The sequence below is a fragment of the Nycticebus coucang genome, chromosome 15 (assembly GCF_027406575.1).
Source record: "Nycticebus coucang isolate mNycCou1 chromosome 15, mNycCou1.pri, whole genome shotgun sequence".
Taxonomy (NCBI): domain Eukaryota; kingdom Metazoa; phylum Chordata; class Mammalia; order Primates; family Lorisidae; genus Nycticebus; species Nycticebus coucang.
Genome location: NC_069794.1, coordinates 95,643,519 through 95,657,502, shown reverse-complemented (window position 1 = coordinate 95,657,502; position 13,984 = coordinate 95,643,519). Strand labels below are relative to the sequence as shown.

Sequence of the window (13,984 nt, the reverse complement as noted above, 5' to 3'; positions counted from 1 at the left end):
CTAAGAGTCCTTCAGTAATTTTTTGTCTCTCAATGACCTTAACCCTTTAGGAGAATGCTCGTCAGTTATTTTGTAAAATGCCCCTCAATTTTTGAGATACTTTGAAATTATATTAATATACTATTTCCAATGTGATCATTTCTTAATACTACTAACTAATAATACTAATGTTAACACTGTATTACAAGCATTTGTATGCTTGGTACCATCTAAGCACTTCACATATGATAATTTACTTAATCCCTCAATTTACAAACTCTAGTTGTAAAGTGAGGTGCTTCAGGAGCCAGCATAGTGACACCTAACCCTTGGGGCAAACGGTGAGAGGGAAGACTCCTTTAGCACTGGCACTGTCACCCCTCCTGGAGGGCAGCTCCTAAACAGCGGCAACACCGCACTCTTCCTTCCCATTTATGTTTTGCTCAGTGCTGGCATGCCCTGCAGCTGATAGATGTTTACACAATAGCTAGATAAGCCGAATGATCACGTGTCTTCACTAGTTGAGACTTGACTGTTTTTTCCAAGGGACAAAGTCAAGATTTTTATCCACCTTGGTCCTTCAAAGCGTCTAAGCTGTTTTCTGGCCTTCTGGGTTTTGAATGTGCCATCTTGTTCCCACATTTCTACCCCGTTTGTCACTAGATCCTTCCTACACGACTGATTCCATATTGTCAGTATCACTTATCTCAAGAATCACTCTTTCCAGACACCCAATCCCTGACCTTCGGAACCCACACCCAGCCCCTAGGGAGTCCCCATCCATCCTGTCTGCCTGCCTCAACTCTGCAGGGGAGCTTGCCTGACAGGTCACAACTACAGACATTCCCCTCACGAGGACATCGCAGCCAGTGACAGATGCATATGTGATGTGGTCCCCTAAAATTACAGTGGAGCTGAAAACTTCCATGATCCAGTGAGCTGGGACATCATAATGCAGCATGAGCATTTTCCATTCAGATACACGAACACTTACCGGGGGGTCACTCATGCCCTCCCTGTTCAGGACAGTGAAGACGCTGTACAGATTGCAAGCGTAGGAGCCATTGGCAGCGCTGTCTACTCCAGGGTTCAGTGGTCTGACTCATCCAGGCCTTTCTCAGGGGAACTGTACGATGTTCACACAACTACAACATTGCCAAAGGACACATTTCTCATGACAGATTCTATCATTCGCAGCATCTGACTATAGATAGACACACAGCATTCACTTGGGGCAGCATAGAGTAGACCCTCTGTTACAGGAATCCTTTCAGTAGGTCCTTCATCTCAGGGATTTAAAGAATGAACCCACGGACCTCAAATCAGTGGTAAGATAGGATTTTATGAGACAGAAAGGAGCACAGCAGGAGCAGAAAGCACCAGAGCTTCTGGCAAAGGGGAAGACCCAAGTCGGAAGTCTCACACATGAGTCCTTTGTCTTGGGGTTATACATAGTATTAGGTCTTTGCAATTTTTGCCTCAGGGAAGGAATTAGGGTGTTTGCTCCCTACTCAAGGTGAAACCACCCAAAACCTCTCAGGTTGTTAGAGCCCAGACGGTATAGCCTGGAAAGGGCAGCCAGTTTGTGCTTAGAGAACGAGCTTGATTTCTGACCTCACCTGGGCCTAGAGAATAGGGGGGAGGTGGTAGCTCTCCAGCCTGAGTAGGGAACCCTGAATCATTTCCAGAATATTTGTTGAACAAAGAATTAACCAACCAGCCACTCGATCTATATTGGACTCCCTAGACAAGTGTCGTGCACTGCAGAATTAGAATTCCTGACAGCCTTTGGTTAAAGTTTGTATTTCAACATGAATTCTGAAAGTGGGTTTTCTATGATAAACCAGTATTTGAAGTTGAACATATTTGTAAATTAATTCATGTGTGAGAGCTATACTTTCTTCCATCAATTGAATGACCTACACTTGCCACTGTCATTTTCATCTACACATATACAACATTGGAAGCTAGACTCCGTGATTTACCCTTCTGTGGCTGTGCAGCTGGACTCCATGATTTACGCCTGTGTGGCTGTGCAGCTGGACTCCATGATTTACCCTTCTGTGGCTGTGCAGCTAGACTCCATGATTTACACCTGTGTGGCTGTGCAGGTGTACTCCGTGATTTACCCCTGTGTGGCTGTGTAGCTGGACTCCATGATTTACTCCTGTGTGGCTATGCAGGTGGACTCCGTGATTTACCCCGTGTGGCTGTGCAGGTGGACTCCATGATTTACCCCTGTGTGGCTGTGCAGCTGGGCTCCGTGATTTACCCCTGTGTGGCTGTGCAGCTGGACTCCGTGATTTACCCCTGTGTGGCTGTGCAGGTGGACTCCGTGATTTACCCCTGTGTGGCTGTGCAGCTGGACTCCATGATTTACCCCTGTGTGGCTGTGCAGCCGGACTCCGTGATTTACACCTCTGTGGCTGTGCAGCCTGACTCCGTGATTTACTCCTGTGTGGCTGTGCAGCTGGACTCCATGATTTACCCCTGTGTGGCTGTGCAGCTGGACTCTATGATTTACCCCTGTGTGGCTGTGCAGCTGGACTCCATGATTTACTCCTGTGTGGCTGAGCAGGTGGACTCCATGATTTACACCTGTGTGGCTGTGCAGCTGGACTCCATGATTTATACCTGTGTGGCTGTGCAGGTGGACTCCATGATTTACCCCTGTGTGGCTGTGCAGGTGGACTCCATGATTTACCCCTGTGTGGCTGTGCAGGTGGACTCCATGATTTACCCCTGTGTGGCTGTGCAGCTGGACTCTATGATTTACCCCTGTGTGGCTGTGCAGCTGGACTCCATGATTTACTCCTGTGTGGCTGAGCAGGTGGACTCCATGATTTACACCTGTGTGGCTGTGCAGCTGGACTCCATGATTTATACCTGTGTGGCTGTGCAGGTGGACTCCATGATTAACCCCTGTGTGGCTGTGCAGGTGGACTCCATGATTTACCCCAGTGTGGCTGTGCAGGTGGACTCCATGATTTACCCCTGTGTGGCTGTGCAGCTGGACTCCATGATTTACACCTGTGTGGATGTGCAGCCGGACTCCGTGATTTACCCCTGTGTGGCTGTGCAGCTGGACTCTATGATTTACCCCTGTGTGGCTGTGCAGCTGGACTCCATGATTTACTCCTGTGTGGCTGAGCAGGTGGACTCCATGATTTACACCTGTGTGGCTGTGCAGCTGGACTCCATGATTTATACCTGTGTGGCTGTGCAGGTGGACTCCATGATTTACCCCTGTGTGGCTGTGCAGGTGGACTCCATGATTTACCCCTGTGTGGCTGTGCAGGTGGACTCCATGATTTACCCCTGTGTGGCTGTGCAGCTGGACTCCATGATTTACACCTGTGTGGATGTGCAGCCGGACTCCGTGATTTACCCCTGTGTGGCTGTGCAGCTGGACTCCGTGATTTACACCTGTGTGGCTGTGCAGGTGGACTCCATGATTTACCCCTGTGTGGCTGTCCAGCTGGACTCCGTGATTTACTCCTGTGTGGCTGTGCAGGTGGACTCCATGATTTACCCCTGTGTGGCTGTTCAGCTGGACTCCGTGATTTACTCCTGTGTGGCTATGCAGCTGGACTCCGTGATTTACACCTGTGTGGCTGTGCAGCTGGACTCCGTGATTTACCCCTGGGTGGCTGTGCAGCTGGACTCCATGATTTACACCTGTGTGGATGTGCAGCCGGACTCCGTGATTTACCCCTGTGTGGCTGTGCAGCTGGACTCCGTGATTTACACCTGTGTGGCTGTGCAGGTGGACTCCGTGATTTACACCTGTGTGGCTGTGCAGCTGGACTCCATGATTTACCCCTGTGTGGCTGTGCAGCTGGACTCCATGATTTACTCCTTTGTGGCTGAGCAGGTGGACTCCATGATTTACACCTGTGTGGCTGTGCAGCTGGACTCCATATTTATACCTGTGTGGCTGTGCAGGTGGACTCCATGATTTACCCCTGTGTGGCTGTGCAGCTGGACTCCATGATTTATACCTGTGTGGCTGTGCAGGTGGACTCCATGATTTACCCCTGTGTGGCTGTGCAGCTGGACTCCGTGATTTACCCCTGTGTGGCTGTGCAGCTGGACTCCATGATTTACCCCTGTGTGGCTGTGCAGCTGGACTCCGTGATTTACACCTGTGTGGCTGTGCAGGTGGACTCCATGATTTACCCCTGTATGGCTGTTCAGCTGGACTCCGTGATTTACTCCTGTGTGGCTGTGCAGCTGGACTCCATGATTTACACCTGTGTGGCTGTGCAGCTGGACTCCATGATTTACACCTGTGTGGCTGTGCAGCTGGACTCCGTGATTTACACCTGTGTGGGTGTTCAGCTGGACTCCGTGATTTACTCCTGTGTGGCTGTGCAGCTGGACTCCATGATTTATCCCTGTGTGGCTGTGCAGCTGGACTCCATGATTTACTCCTGTGTGGCTGAGCAGGTGGACTCCATGATTTACACCTGTGTGGCTGTGCAGCTGGACTCCATGATTTACACCTGTGTGGCTGTGCAGGTGGACTCCATGATTTACCCCTGTGTGGCTGTGCAGGTGGACTCCATGATTTACCCCTGTGTGGCTGTGCAGGTGGACTCCATGATTTACCCCTGTGTGGCTGTGCAGCTGGACTCTATGATTTACCCCTGTGTGGCTGTGCAGCTGGACTCCATGATTTACTCCTGTGTGGCTGAGCAGGTGGACTCCATGATTTACACCTGTGTGGCTGTGCAGCTGGACTCCATGATTTATACCTGTGTGGCTGTGCAGGTGGACTCCATGATTTACCCCTGTGTGGCTGTGCAGGTGGACTCCATGATTTACCCCTGTGTGGCTGTGCAGGTGGACTCCATGATTTACCCCTGTGTGGCTGTGCAGCTGGACTCCATGATTTACACCTGTGTGGATGTGCAGCCGGACTCCGTGATTTACCCCTGTGTGGCTGTGCAGCTGGACTCCGTGATTTACACCTGTGTGGCTGTGCAGGTGGACTCCATGATTTACCCCTGTGTGGCTGTCCAGCTGGACTCCGTGATTTAATCCTGTGTGGCTGTGCAGGTGGACTCCATGATTTACCCCTGTGTGGCTGTTCAGCTGGACTCCGTGATTTACTCCTGTGTGGCTGTGCAGCTGGACTCCGTGATTTACACCTGTGTGGCTGTGCAGCTGGACTCCGTGATTTACCCCTGTGTGGCTGTGCTGCTGGACTCCATGATTTACACCTGTGTGGCTGTTCAGCTGGACTCCGTGATTTACTCCTGTGTGGCTGTGCAGGTGGACTCCATGATTTACCCCTGTGTGGCTGTTCAGCTGGACTCCGTGATTTACTCCTGTGTGGCTGTGCAGCTGGACTCCGTGATTTACCCCTGTGTGGCTGTGCAGGTGGACTCCGTGATTTACCCCTGTGTGGCTGTGCAGCTGGACTCCGTGATTTACCCCTGTGTGGCTGTGCAGCCGGACTCCGTGATTTACACCTGTGTGGCTGTGCAGCTGGACTCCGTGATTTACTCCTGTGTGGCTGTGCAGCTGGACTCCGTGATTTACCCCTGTGTGGCTGTGCAGCTGGACTCCGTGATTTACTCCTGTGTGGCTGTGCAGGTGGACTCCATGATTTACCCCTGTGTGGCTGTGCAGGTGGACTCCATGATTTACCCCTGTGTGGCTGTGCAGGTGGACTCCATGATTTACCCCTGTGTGGCTGTGCAGCTGGACTCCATGATTTACACCTGTGTGGATGTGCAGCCAGACTCCGTGATTTACCCCTGTGTGGCTGTGCAGCTGGACTCCGTGATTTACACCTGTGTGGCTGTGCAGGTGGACTCCATGATTTACCCCTGTGTGGCTGTCCAGCTGGACTCCGTGATTTACTCCTGTGTGGCTGTGCAGGTGGACTCCATGATTTACCCCTGTGTGGCTGTTCAGCTGGACTCCGTGATTTACTCCTGTGTGGCTGTGCAGCTGGACTCCGTGATTTACACCTGTGTGGCTGTGCAGCTGGACTCCGTGATTTACCCCTGGGTGGCTGTGCAGCTGGACTCCATGATTTACACCTGTGTGGATGTGCAGCCGGACTCCGTGATTTACCCCTGTGTGGCTGTGCAGCTGGACTCCGTGATTTACACCTGTGTGGCTGTGCAGGTGGACTCCGTGATTTACACCTGTGTGGCTGTGCAGCTGGACTCCGTGATTTACCCCTGTGTGGCTGTGCAGCTGGACTCCATGATTTACTCCTGTGTGGCTGAGCAGGTGGACTCCATGATTTACACCTGTGTGGCTGTGCAGCTGGACTCCATATTTATACCTGTGTGGCTGTGCAGGTGGACTCCATGATTTATACCTGTGTGGCTGTGCAGGTGGACTCCATGATTTACCCCTGTGTGGCTGTGCAGCTGGACTCCGTGATTTACCCCTGTGTGGCTGTGCAGCTGGACTCCATGATTTACCCCTGTGTGGCTGTGCAGCTGGACTCCATGATTTACACCTGTGTGGCTGTGCAGGTGGACTCCATGATTTACCCCTGTATGGCTGTTCAGCTGGACTCCGTGATTTACACCTGTGTGGCTGTGCAGCTGGACTCCATGATTTACACCTGTGTGGCTGTGCAGCTGGACTCCGTGATTTACACCTGTGTGGGTGTTCAGCTGGACTCCGTGATTTACTCCTGTGTGGCTGTGCAGCTGGACTCCATGATTTACCCCTGTGTGGCTGTGCAGCTGGACTCCATGATTTACTCCTGTGTGGCTGAGCAGGTGGACTCCATGATTTACACTTGTGTGGCTGTGCAGCTGGACTCCATGATTTATACCTGTGTGGCTGTGCAGGTGGACTCCATGATTTACCCCTGTGTGGCTGTGCAGGTGGACTCCATGATTTACCCCTGTGTGGCTGTGCAGGTGGACTCCATGATTTACCCCTGTGTGGCTGTGCAGCTGGACTCTATGATTTACCCCTGTGTGGCTGTGCAGCTGGACTCCGTGATTTACTCCTGTGTGGCTGTCCAGCTGGACTCCGTGATTTACTCCTGTGTGGCTGTGCAGGTGGACTCCATGATTTACCCCTGTGTGGCTGTTCAGCTGGACTCCGTGATTTACTCCTGTGTGGCTGTGCAGCTGGACTCCGTGATTTACACCTGTGTGGCTGTGCAGCTGGACTCCGTGATTTACCCCTGGGTGGCTGTGCAGCTGGACTCCATGATTTACACCTGTGTGGATGTGCAGCCGGACTCCGTGATTTACCCCTGTGTGGCTGTGCAGCTGGACTCCGTGATTTACACCTGTGTGGCTGTGCAGGTGGACTCCGTGATTTACACCTGTGTGGCTGTGCAGCTGGACTCCGTGATTTACCCCTGTGTGGCTGTGCAGCTGGACTCCATGATTTACTCCTGTGTGGCTGAGCAGGTGGACTCCATGATTTACACCTGTGTGGCTGTGCAGCTGGACTCCATATTTATACCTGTGTGGCTGTGCAGGTGGACTCCATGATTTATACCTGTGTGGCTGTGCAGGTGGACTCCATGATTTACCCCTGTGTGGCTGTGCAGCTGGACTCCGTGATTTACCCCTGTGTGGCTGTGCAGCTGGACTCCATGATTTACCCCTGTGTGGCTGTGCAGCTGGACTCCATGATTTACACCTGTGTGGCTGTGCAGGTGGACTCCATGATTTACCCCTGTATGGCTGTTCAGCTGGACTCCGTGATTTACACCTGTGTGGCTGTGCAGCTGGACTCCATGATTTACACCTGTGTGGCTGTGCAGCTGGACTCCGTGATTTACACCTGTGTGGGTGTTCAGCTGGACTCCGTGATTTACTCCTGTGTGGCTGTGCAGCTGGACTCCATGATTTACCCCTGTGTGGCTGTGCAGCTGGACTCCATGATTTACTCCTGTGTGGCTGAGCAGGTGGACTCCATGATTTACACTTGTGTGGCTGTGCAGCTGGACTCCATGATTTATACCTGTGTGGCTGTGCAGGTGGACTCCATGATTTACCCCTGTGTGGCTGTGCAGGTGGACTCCATGATTTACCCCTGTGTGGCTGTGCAGGTGGACTCCATGATTTACCCCTGTGTGGCTGTGCAGCTGGACTCTATGATTTACCCCTGTGTGGCTGTGCAGCTGGACTCCATGATTTACTCCTGTGTGGCTGAGCAGGTGGACTCCATGATTTACCCCTGTGTGGCTGTGCAGGTGGACTCCATGATTTACCCCTGTGTGGCTGTGCAGGTGGACTCCATGATTTACCCCTGTGTGGCTGTGCAGCTGGACTCCATGATTTACACCTGTGTGGATGTGCAGCCGGACTCCGTGATTTACCCCTGTGTGGCTGTGCAGCTGGACTCTATGATTTACCCCTGTGTGGCTGTGCAGCTGGACTCCATGATTTACTCCTGTGTGGCTGAGCAGGTGGACTCCATGATTTACACCTGTGTGGCTGTGCAGCTGGACTCCATGATTTATACCTGTGTGGCTGTGCAGGTGGACTCCATGATTTACCCCTGTGTGGCTGTGCAGGTGGACTCCATGATTTACCCCTGTGTGGCTGTGCTGGTGGACTCCATGATTTACCCCTGTGTGGCTGTGCAGCTGGACTCCATGATTTACACCTGTGTGGATGTGCAGCCGGACTCCGTGATTTACCCCTGTGTGGCTGTGCAGCTGGACTCCGTGTGTGTGTGTGTGTGTGTGTGTGTGTGTGCACGTGTGCACGCACGCGTGTGTGTGTTCATTTCCCAAAGATTACATCACTTTGCAATGGAAAGAAATTCAAAGAGTGTAATTATTGGAAAGTTAAAAACAAAGACTGGCAGCATGCTTTGCAATCTTTTAAGCACCTTTCACATGAATGTATGTGTTTAATCCTTCTAATGAACCACATGGCATAGGTATTTTTTTCCTGTTTTACAGCTGAGAAAAAGATCAGTTTAATTGCCCAAGGTCAGTCAGGTAATAAAAAACTGAGCCAGAAGTTGGATTCAGGCCCTCTGACTCCCAGACTCTCTATTACACCACCTCGGTTGTTACGTCCTAAAATGTCACCTCCTCACCGTATTGGAAAGACAGCTTCTTGACATAGCTTAGGAATTGACTTTCTCTGTTCTTAAAGCTGACCTAAGATGACGAGCTGCCTTGGATCACCTGTCTCCTCCCTAACATCCGTTTCTCCAGCATGAGTTTGGAGTCTGTGAATCTTGGGTGTTACTGCATCACAAGGTCAGACCAATTCCTGGGAGACTCCCCAGTGTCCCTGGGAGATGTCCACAGACTTTAACTTCATTTGAATAATGGGAAGAAATGATTAGAATTTTATACTCAGGTCTCCTCCTAATGTTTAGCAGTGCCTCACAGTCTACACAGACACTGAGATTTACACACTGCCCAGGGCCCTGGGACTGACTGGTCTCCTCCTCATGTTTAGTAGTGCTTCACAGTTTACACAGCAGCCACTCATTAGCATCCCAATTACCCTTCCCAGCAGCCTCAGAGGTAGCCCAGAGGGGAGGGGCTCCCGGTGGCCTGATGGTGAGTGAGGCTGCACAGACTGGGGGAAAGCCTGGGCGCCCTCCCCACCACCCAGGTCTCTTCCCTTTCTGCTTACCCAAGGTTCTTGTTCACGCCATCATCTGTAGTATGTGGCTGTTTATCTTATGTAATATCTTTTCATTGAAAATTTTATTTTAAGATAGGAAAACCTCCAAGTTGCTGCGCTCCATTCTTGCTTTATTTGTGATGAATTCTGCAGGTTGGTTTGTCCTCAGCCTGGCGAGTCAGAATTTCACTGAAGCTGCTACTTAGCTGCTGGCTTTGGATATCACATCTTCAATTCAGCTGGCAGCCTTGGAGCATCTACTGTGCTTCTGTTAATAAATGTTGTTCTGATTGCGGCAAGAAAACCGACACACAAGACTTCAGGCAACAGCTGATAGAGGAAGCGGCGAGTTTATTCCGGCCGGGGGACTCGGCAGACCAGTGTCTTAAAAACCGAGCCCCCCGACGTAATCTCTTGCCTTTCTTCTGTACATTTTTTAGGGCTAGGGTGCACGTGAGAGTCATAAAGGATGTGAGGGAGGTGACCAACGTGAAAGTCTTGGGACTCAAGGGAAGGTCAGGTTGGCCCACGCCCTTGACACCAGGCTACCTGTTTTCAGAGGCGAGGGAAGGTTAAGGAAGTTAGAAGATTACTATCTAGGCCCAGCGCATACCAAGGGAAGGATATACGGGTAACAGAGACATCTGCTACAGTAGAGGTAGGAGTGTTACAGACTGTTTAGCTAATGCCCATACAGAGTGGCCAGGATAGACCATTAGCTCTGCTTTTATCCTCTTGCCTCATGATGGTCTCACACCAATCAAGCCTATCAGAGCAGAAGCACCAAGTGAGACCTACAGAGGAGTCAGCTTCTTCACAGATGCTGAAAAAATTACCACCTGACACCTGTGTTTTAATCAGAGTGTATATAAAATTAATCATGCTGTTCTTAGAGAAAAAAGCAGCCGGGCAGTAAACGCTCATTCATTCATTCCTTTACGAACAAGTACTGAGTACCCGTCATGTGCTGAAGATGTTCTGGACACTGGAAACGAAGCCGTTAACATGGCAGACAGAAATACCTGCCCTGGAGAAGTTTCATTCTAGGATGAGCAGACAGATGGCGTGTCAGACAGCACCAGGGGCGATGGGGAAGCTGAGGTGGGAGGAGGGCAGAGTTCTGGGAAGGGGGTGGTCAGGAAGGCCCCACCTCCTTCCTTTCCTGTCCACTTTATGGCATAGATAGCTGATGTCCATCTACTTTTTTTTTTTTAACTTTGTACTCAATGAAAAACCAACTTAGAATAATTAAACTTGTTCATTTACGGTCTTCAGAGGGATATTAATTGCGACTACTTCTATCAGTTCATGTTTATCTATTTTTATATACATTGGAGTCTACATGAGGTTTTCAACTTCTTAAAAAGAAGAAAACAAAAGCAGCGTGGTTTAAGAACCTCTCATCTCAAAATCTTATTTTCATGCATTTCTTGTTTACATTTTCTTTCTAAAATGCTGGCGTCTGTTCCATCAGTATGGGCAGCTCTGACTGTATACCGCGTTTCACGCCCTTACAACACTGAAAGAACACTGCTGCTCAGCCGCTCCCCAGGAGTCTCAGGCTGGCCGTGCTGGGACCCTGAGACCCCTGAGACGGGACAGTGCTCTGCTGCCAGCTCTGTCTGCTTTTCTGTCCTAGAAGCTGATGTCCTCACTAGGAAACAACACATGTTTTCCTTTCCTCTCTAGATGGCAGCACCAAGACAGAAAAGGAACAAGTGACGGAGCTCCTCCGAGGCTTGGCTGTGCCTTCAACTTCAGATGCGCCCAAAGGGCTCAGACTTTCCCTTCTGCACTTTCTAGAAAATCACCAAGTGCCAAAGGTTTATTGTAAAGTGCTGACTGTGAATGCTTTGTTCCTCTGAGCAATACCACTAGCCCTTGTGGGCGCAACCTTCCTCCCTGAGTCCTGGGCCAGGTGATTCTGCCGCCTGGGAGTGGGCCAGCACCCCCGAGAGTACATCCACCCAGATTCGGAGGCGCCCGAGCCACCTTACCCTCTGCCCTGGCCCAGTGCCCGTAACAGTGGATGTCTTTCCAACATAGCACTTCAGATTTCCAAATGTGTGGAGGTGAAGGCGCTCGGTGAAATTCGGGTGGTTTAGGAAGCCTGACCATGCCTGTCAGGCAGGTCTGAATGTTGGTGACGTAAGCACTTGAATCCACCCTGAAAACCTTGGAAAACCAAACTTCAACCCTTACTTACCCCAAACCTGACCTTTCTTTACTGTGCCATCAATCAGGAAGCTTCTAATTCATAACAATCCCTAAATGTGCATTTTATGCTTTCCTGGAGTTATAAGCATTGCTTCATTTTAAATAAATTTTCCAAGTATGTCGTAGTTATTACTATTGTTGATTATTTAATAGTGAGGGCTTAGGATATTAAGGAAAGTTGAAGGTAGATGCCAAAAAGTAAGTTAGTGGGGGACTCTAATGCATGGTCAATAGGTTTAGCAGGCACCGAAATTTTGTGTAAATTTTGTGTAAATTTGTCCCAGTGTTTGAGCTGGCTCTTCCACCAGAAGTGCAAAAGGAATGCGGGAGGTGCTTTGTTGGTCTGCATTCAAAGGGGCCCGCAAACCTCTTCTTCATGAAATAATTTTGTTTCCAGATCTCTGACTCCAGGTAAGTAGAGCCTAGTTCTGGGGCATTGTGTATAATTTCACTACGCCTCCCTTCACATGTAGACAGTTTTATTAACCTCAAGTTAATAAAGTTTGTAAGTGAATGAATCTTTCTCTCTAAAAGCCCAGTTCTAGGAAGTCAATCGTGGGCTTCTGATGGTATTATATATAATACCGTCAGAGGAACAAAGCATTCACAGTCAGCACTTTACAATAAACCTTTGGCACTTGGTGATTTTCTAGAAAGCGCAGAAGGGAAAGCCTATTAATATAGTATAGGCTTCCAGTAAGAGGTAAGCTACAGAAATGACCTGTTTGCAGTTCACACCATTGTGGTAAAAACAAGGGCCAGACCCATAGCTCCACGCACAGGTGCAGAGCAAAACCTGGCTTTTCCCATCCTCTCCTTGCACGATACCTCACACCGTCCCTGGAGGTCAGCATGTAGTTTGAGTGTCTAGCACTGGCGTGTTACTGCTGAGAGGTTCTGTGTCCATTAGCAAGTTGTTAGTACACCAGGACCACATCTCAGGACAGGAGTGCCTGCTAGTGTGACGGCTGCCAGGGTGCAGGTAGGTGCACCTCTCTCTCCCTCCTCCAGGGAGGTATCTGTGGGGGCCACCGTGTGCCAGAACTGGGAGGCCCCTGGTTTGTAACAGGCTCATTGGCAAAGTTCTGTTTTTTCTACTCTCCCTCCGTCAGCCGTCCTAGCCCTCTCCTTCCCCTCCCGTGTCTCCCACTCTGCACACACACACACACACACTCTCTCTCTCTCTCTCCCCAAAGCCACTGGATACTGGTGGTGTCCTGGTTGTCACTAGAAGCCCTGCTGTCTTACCTGTGCCCCAAGTTCATATTCTGTTGGCCCCTGGACTTTGAAGAACCACTAATACTTCAAACTCAACACTCCTAAAATTACAAAAATGCATTTGATTTTTTTCTTTACATAAGTAATTTGTGATGCATTCCCATGAAAATACAGTAAGAGCAATGGCCGCCTCTCACACTGGCTCACCCTGGCAGCACCAGCAGGCTCCAGAGACTACACAATCCTTGCCAGGTCCTTTTCTTTTTGGGGGGAGACAGAATCTCAGTCCCCCTGGGGTTGAGTGCCATGGCATCACACCTCACAGCAACCTCAAACTCTTGGGCTCAAGTGATTCTCTTGCCTCAGCCTCCCAAGTAACTGGAACTACAGGCGCCCGCCACAACGCCCGGCTGCTTTTAGAGATGGGGTCTCACTCTTGCTCAGGCTGGTCTGGAACTGAGCTCAAGCAGCCCGCCAGCCTCAGCCTCTCAGAGTGCTGGGATTACAGGCGCGAGCCACGGTGCCTGGTTCCATATCCCTTTTGTATACCCAGTTTCTGGCCTCCAGTTTACTTTTCTCCCAGCCAGCACCCCAGAGTCACTGTTCATGTCATCCACTCCATCATTTTGTGTAAGAATCCAATCCTGTTGAGTCCTCCTTCAGAGATACCTAATGGGAAAATTTAAATGAAAACTACAAACAAACAGAAAGTCCTGGGACTCAAACCCTTTCCTCTCAACACTCACTGCCACCAAGTGTAAGGCTGTTCCCTAACTAGATTGTCAGCCCTCTGGAGGGCAGAGACGCTGAGGCCCACATCTCGAGGAGAGGCAGAGCCACAGTGCTGGGAGTCACCACAGTACCGCTGGGCGTGCTGCCTGCACCCCCCCCGCCGTGTGAGTCGCACAGACCCACAGTGGGGCGGTCGCCAGGGTAGCGCTGGCCGTGCTGCCTGCACCCCGCCCGCGTGTGAGTCGCAC

At 50.5% G+C, this 13,984-nt stretch overlaps 1 protein-coding gene across 1 annotated transcript in view; it reads left to right on the top strand.

Moving 5' to 3' along the window:
• The window catches only part of RNASEH2B (ribonuclease H2 subunit B), an 80,818-nt gene extending 68,899 nt beyond the window's left edge, over positions 1-11,919 (top strand). Inside the window, exon 10 of the mRNA XM_053563713.1 lies at positions 11,259-11,919. Within this exon, the coding sequence (XP_053419688.1) occupies positions 11,259-11,291 (33 nt within the window). The 3' untranslated portion in view covers positions 11,292-11,919. The remainder of the gene's footprint in view (positions 1-11,258) is intronic.
• Positions 11,920-13,984: the final 2,065 nt, after the last annotated feature.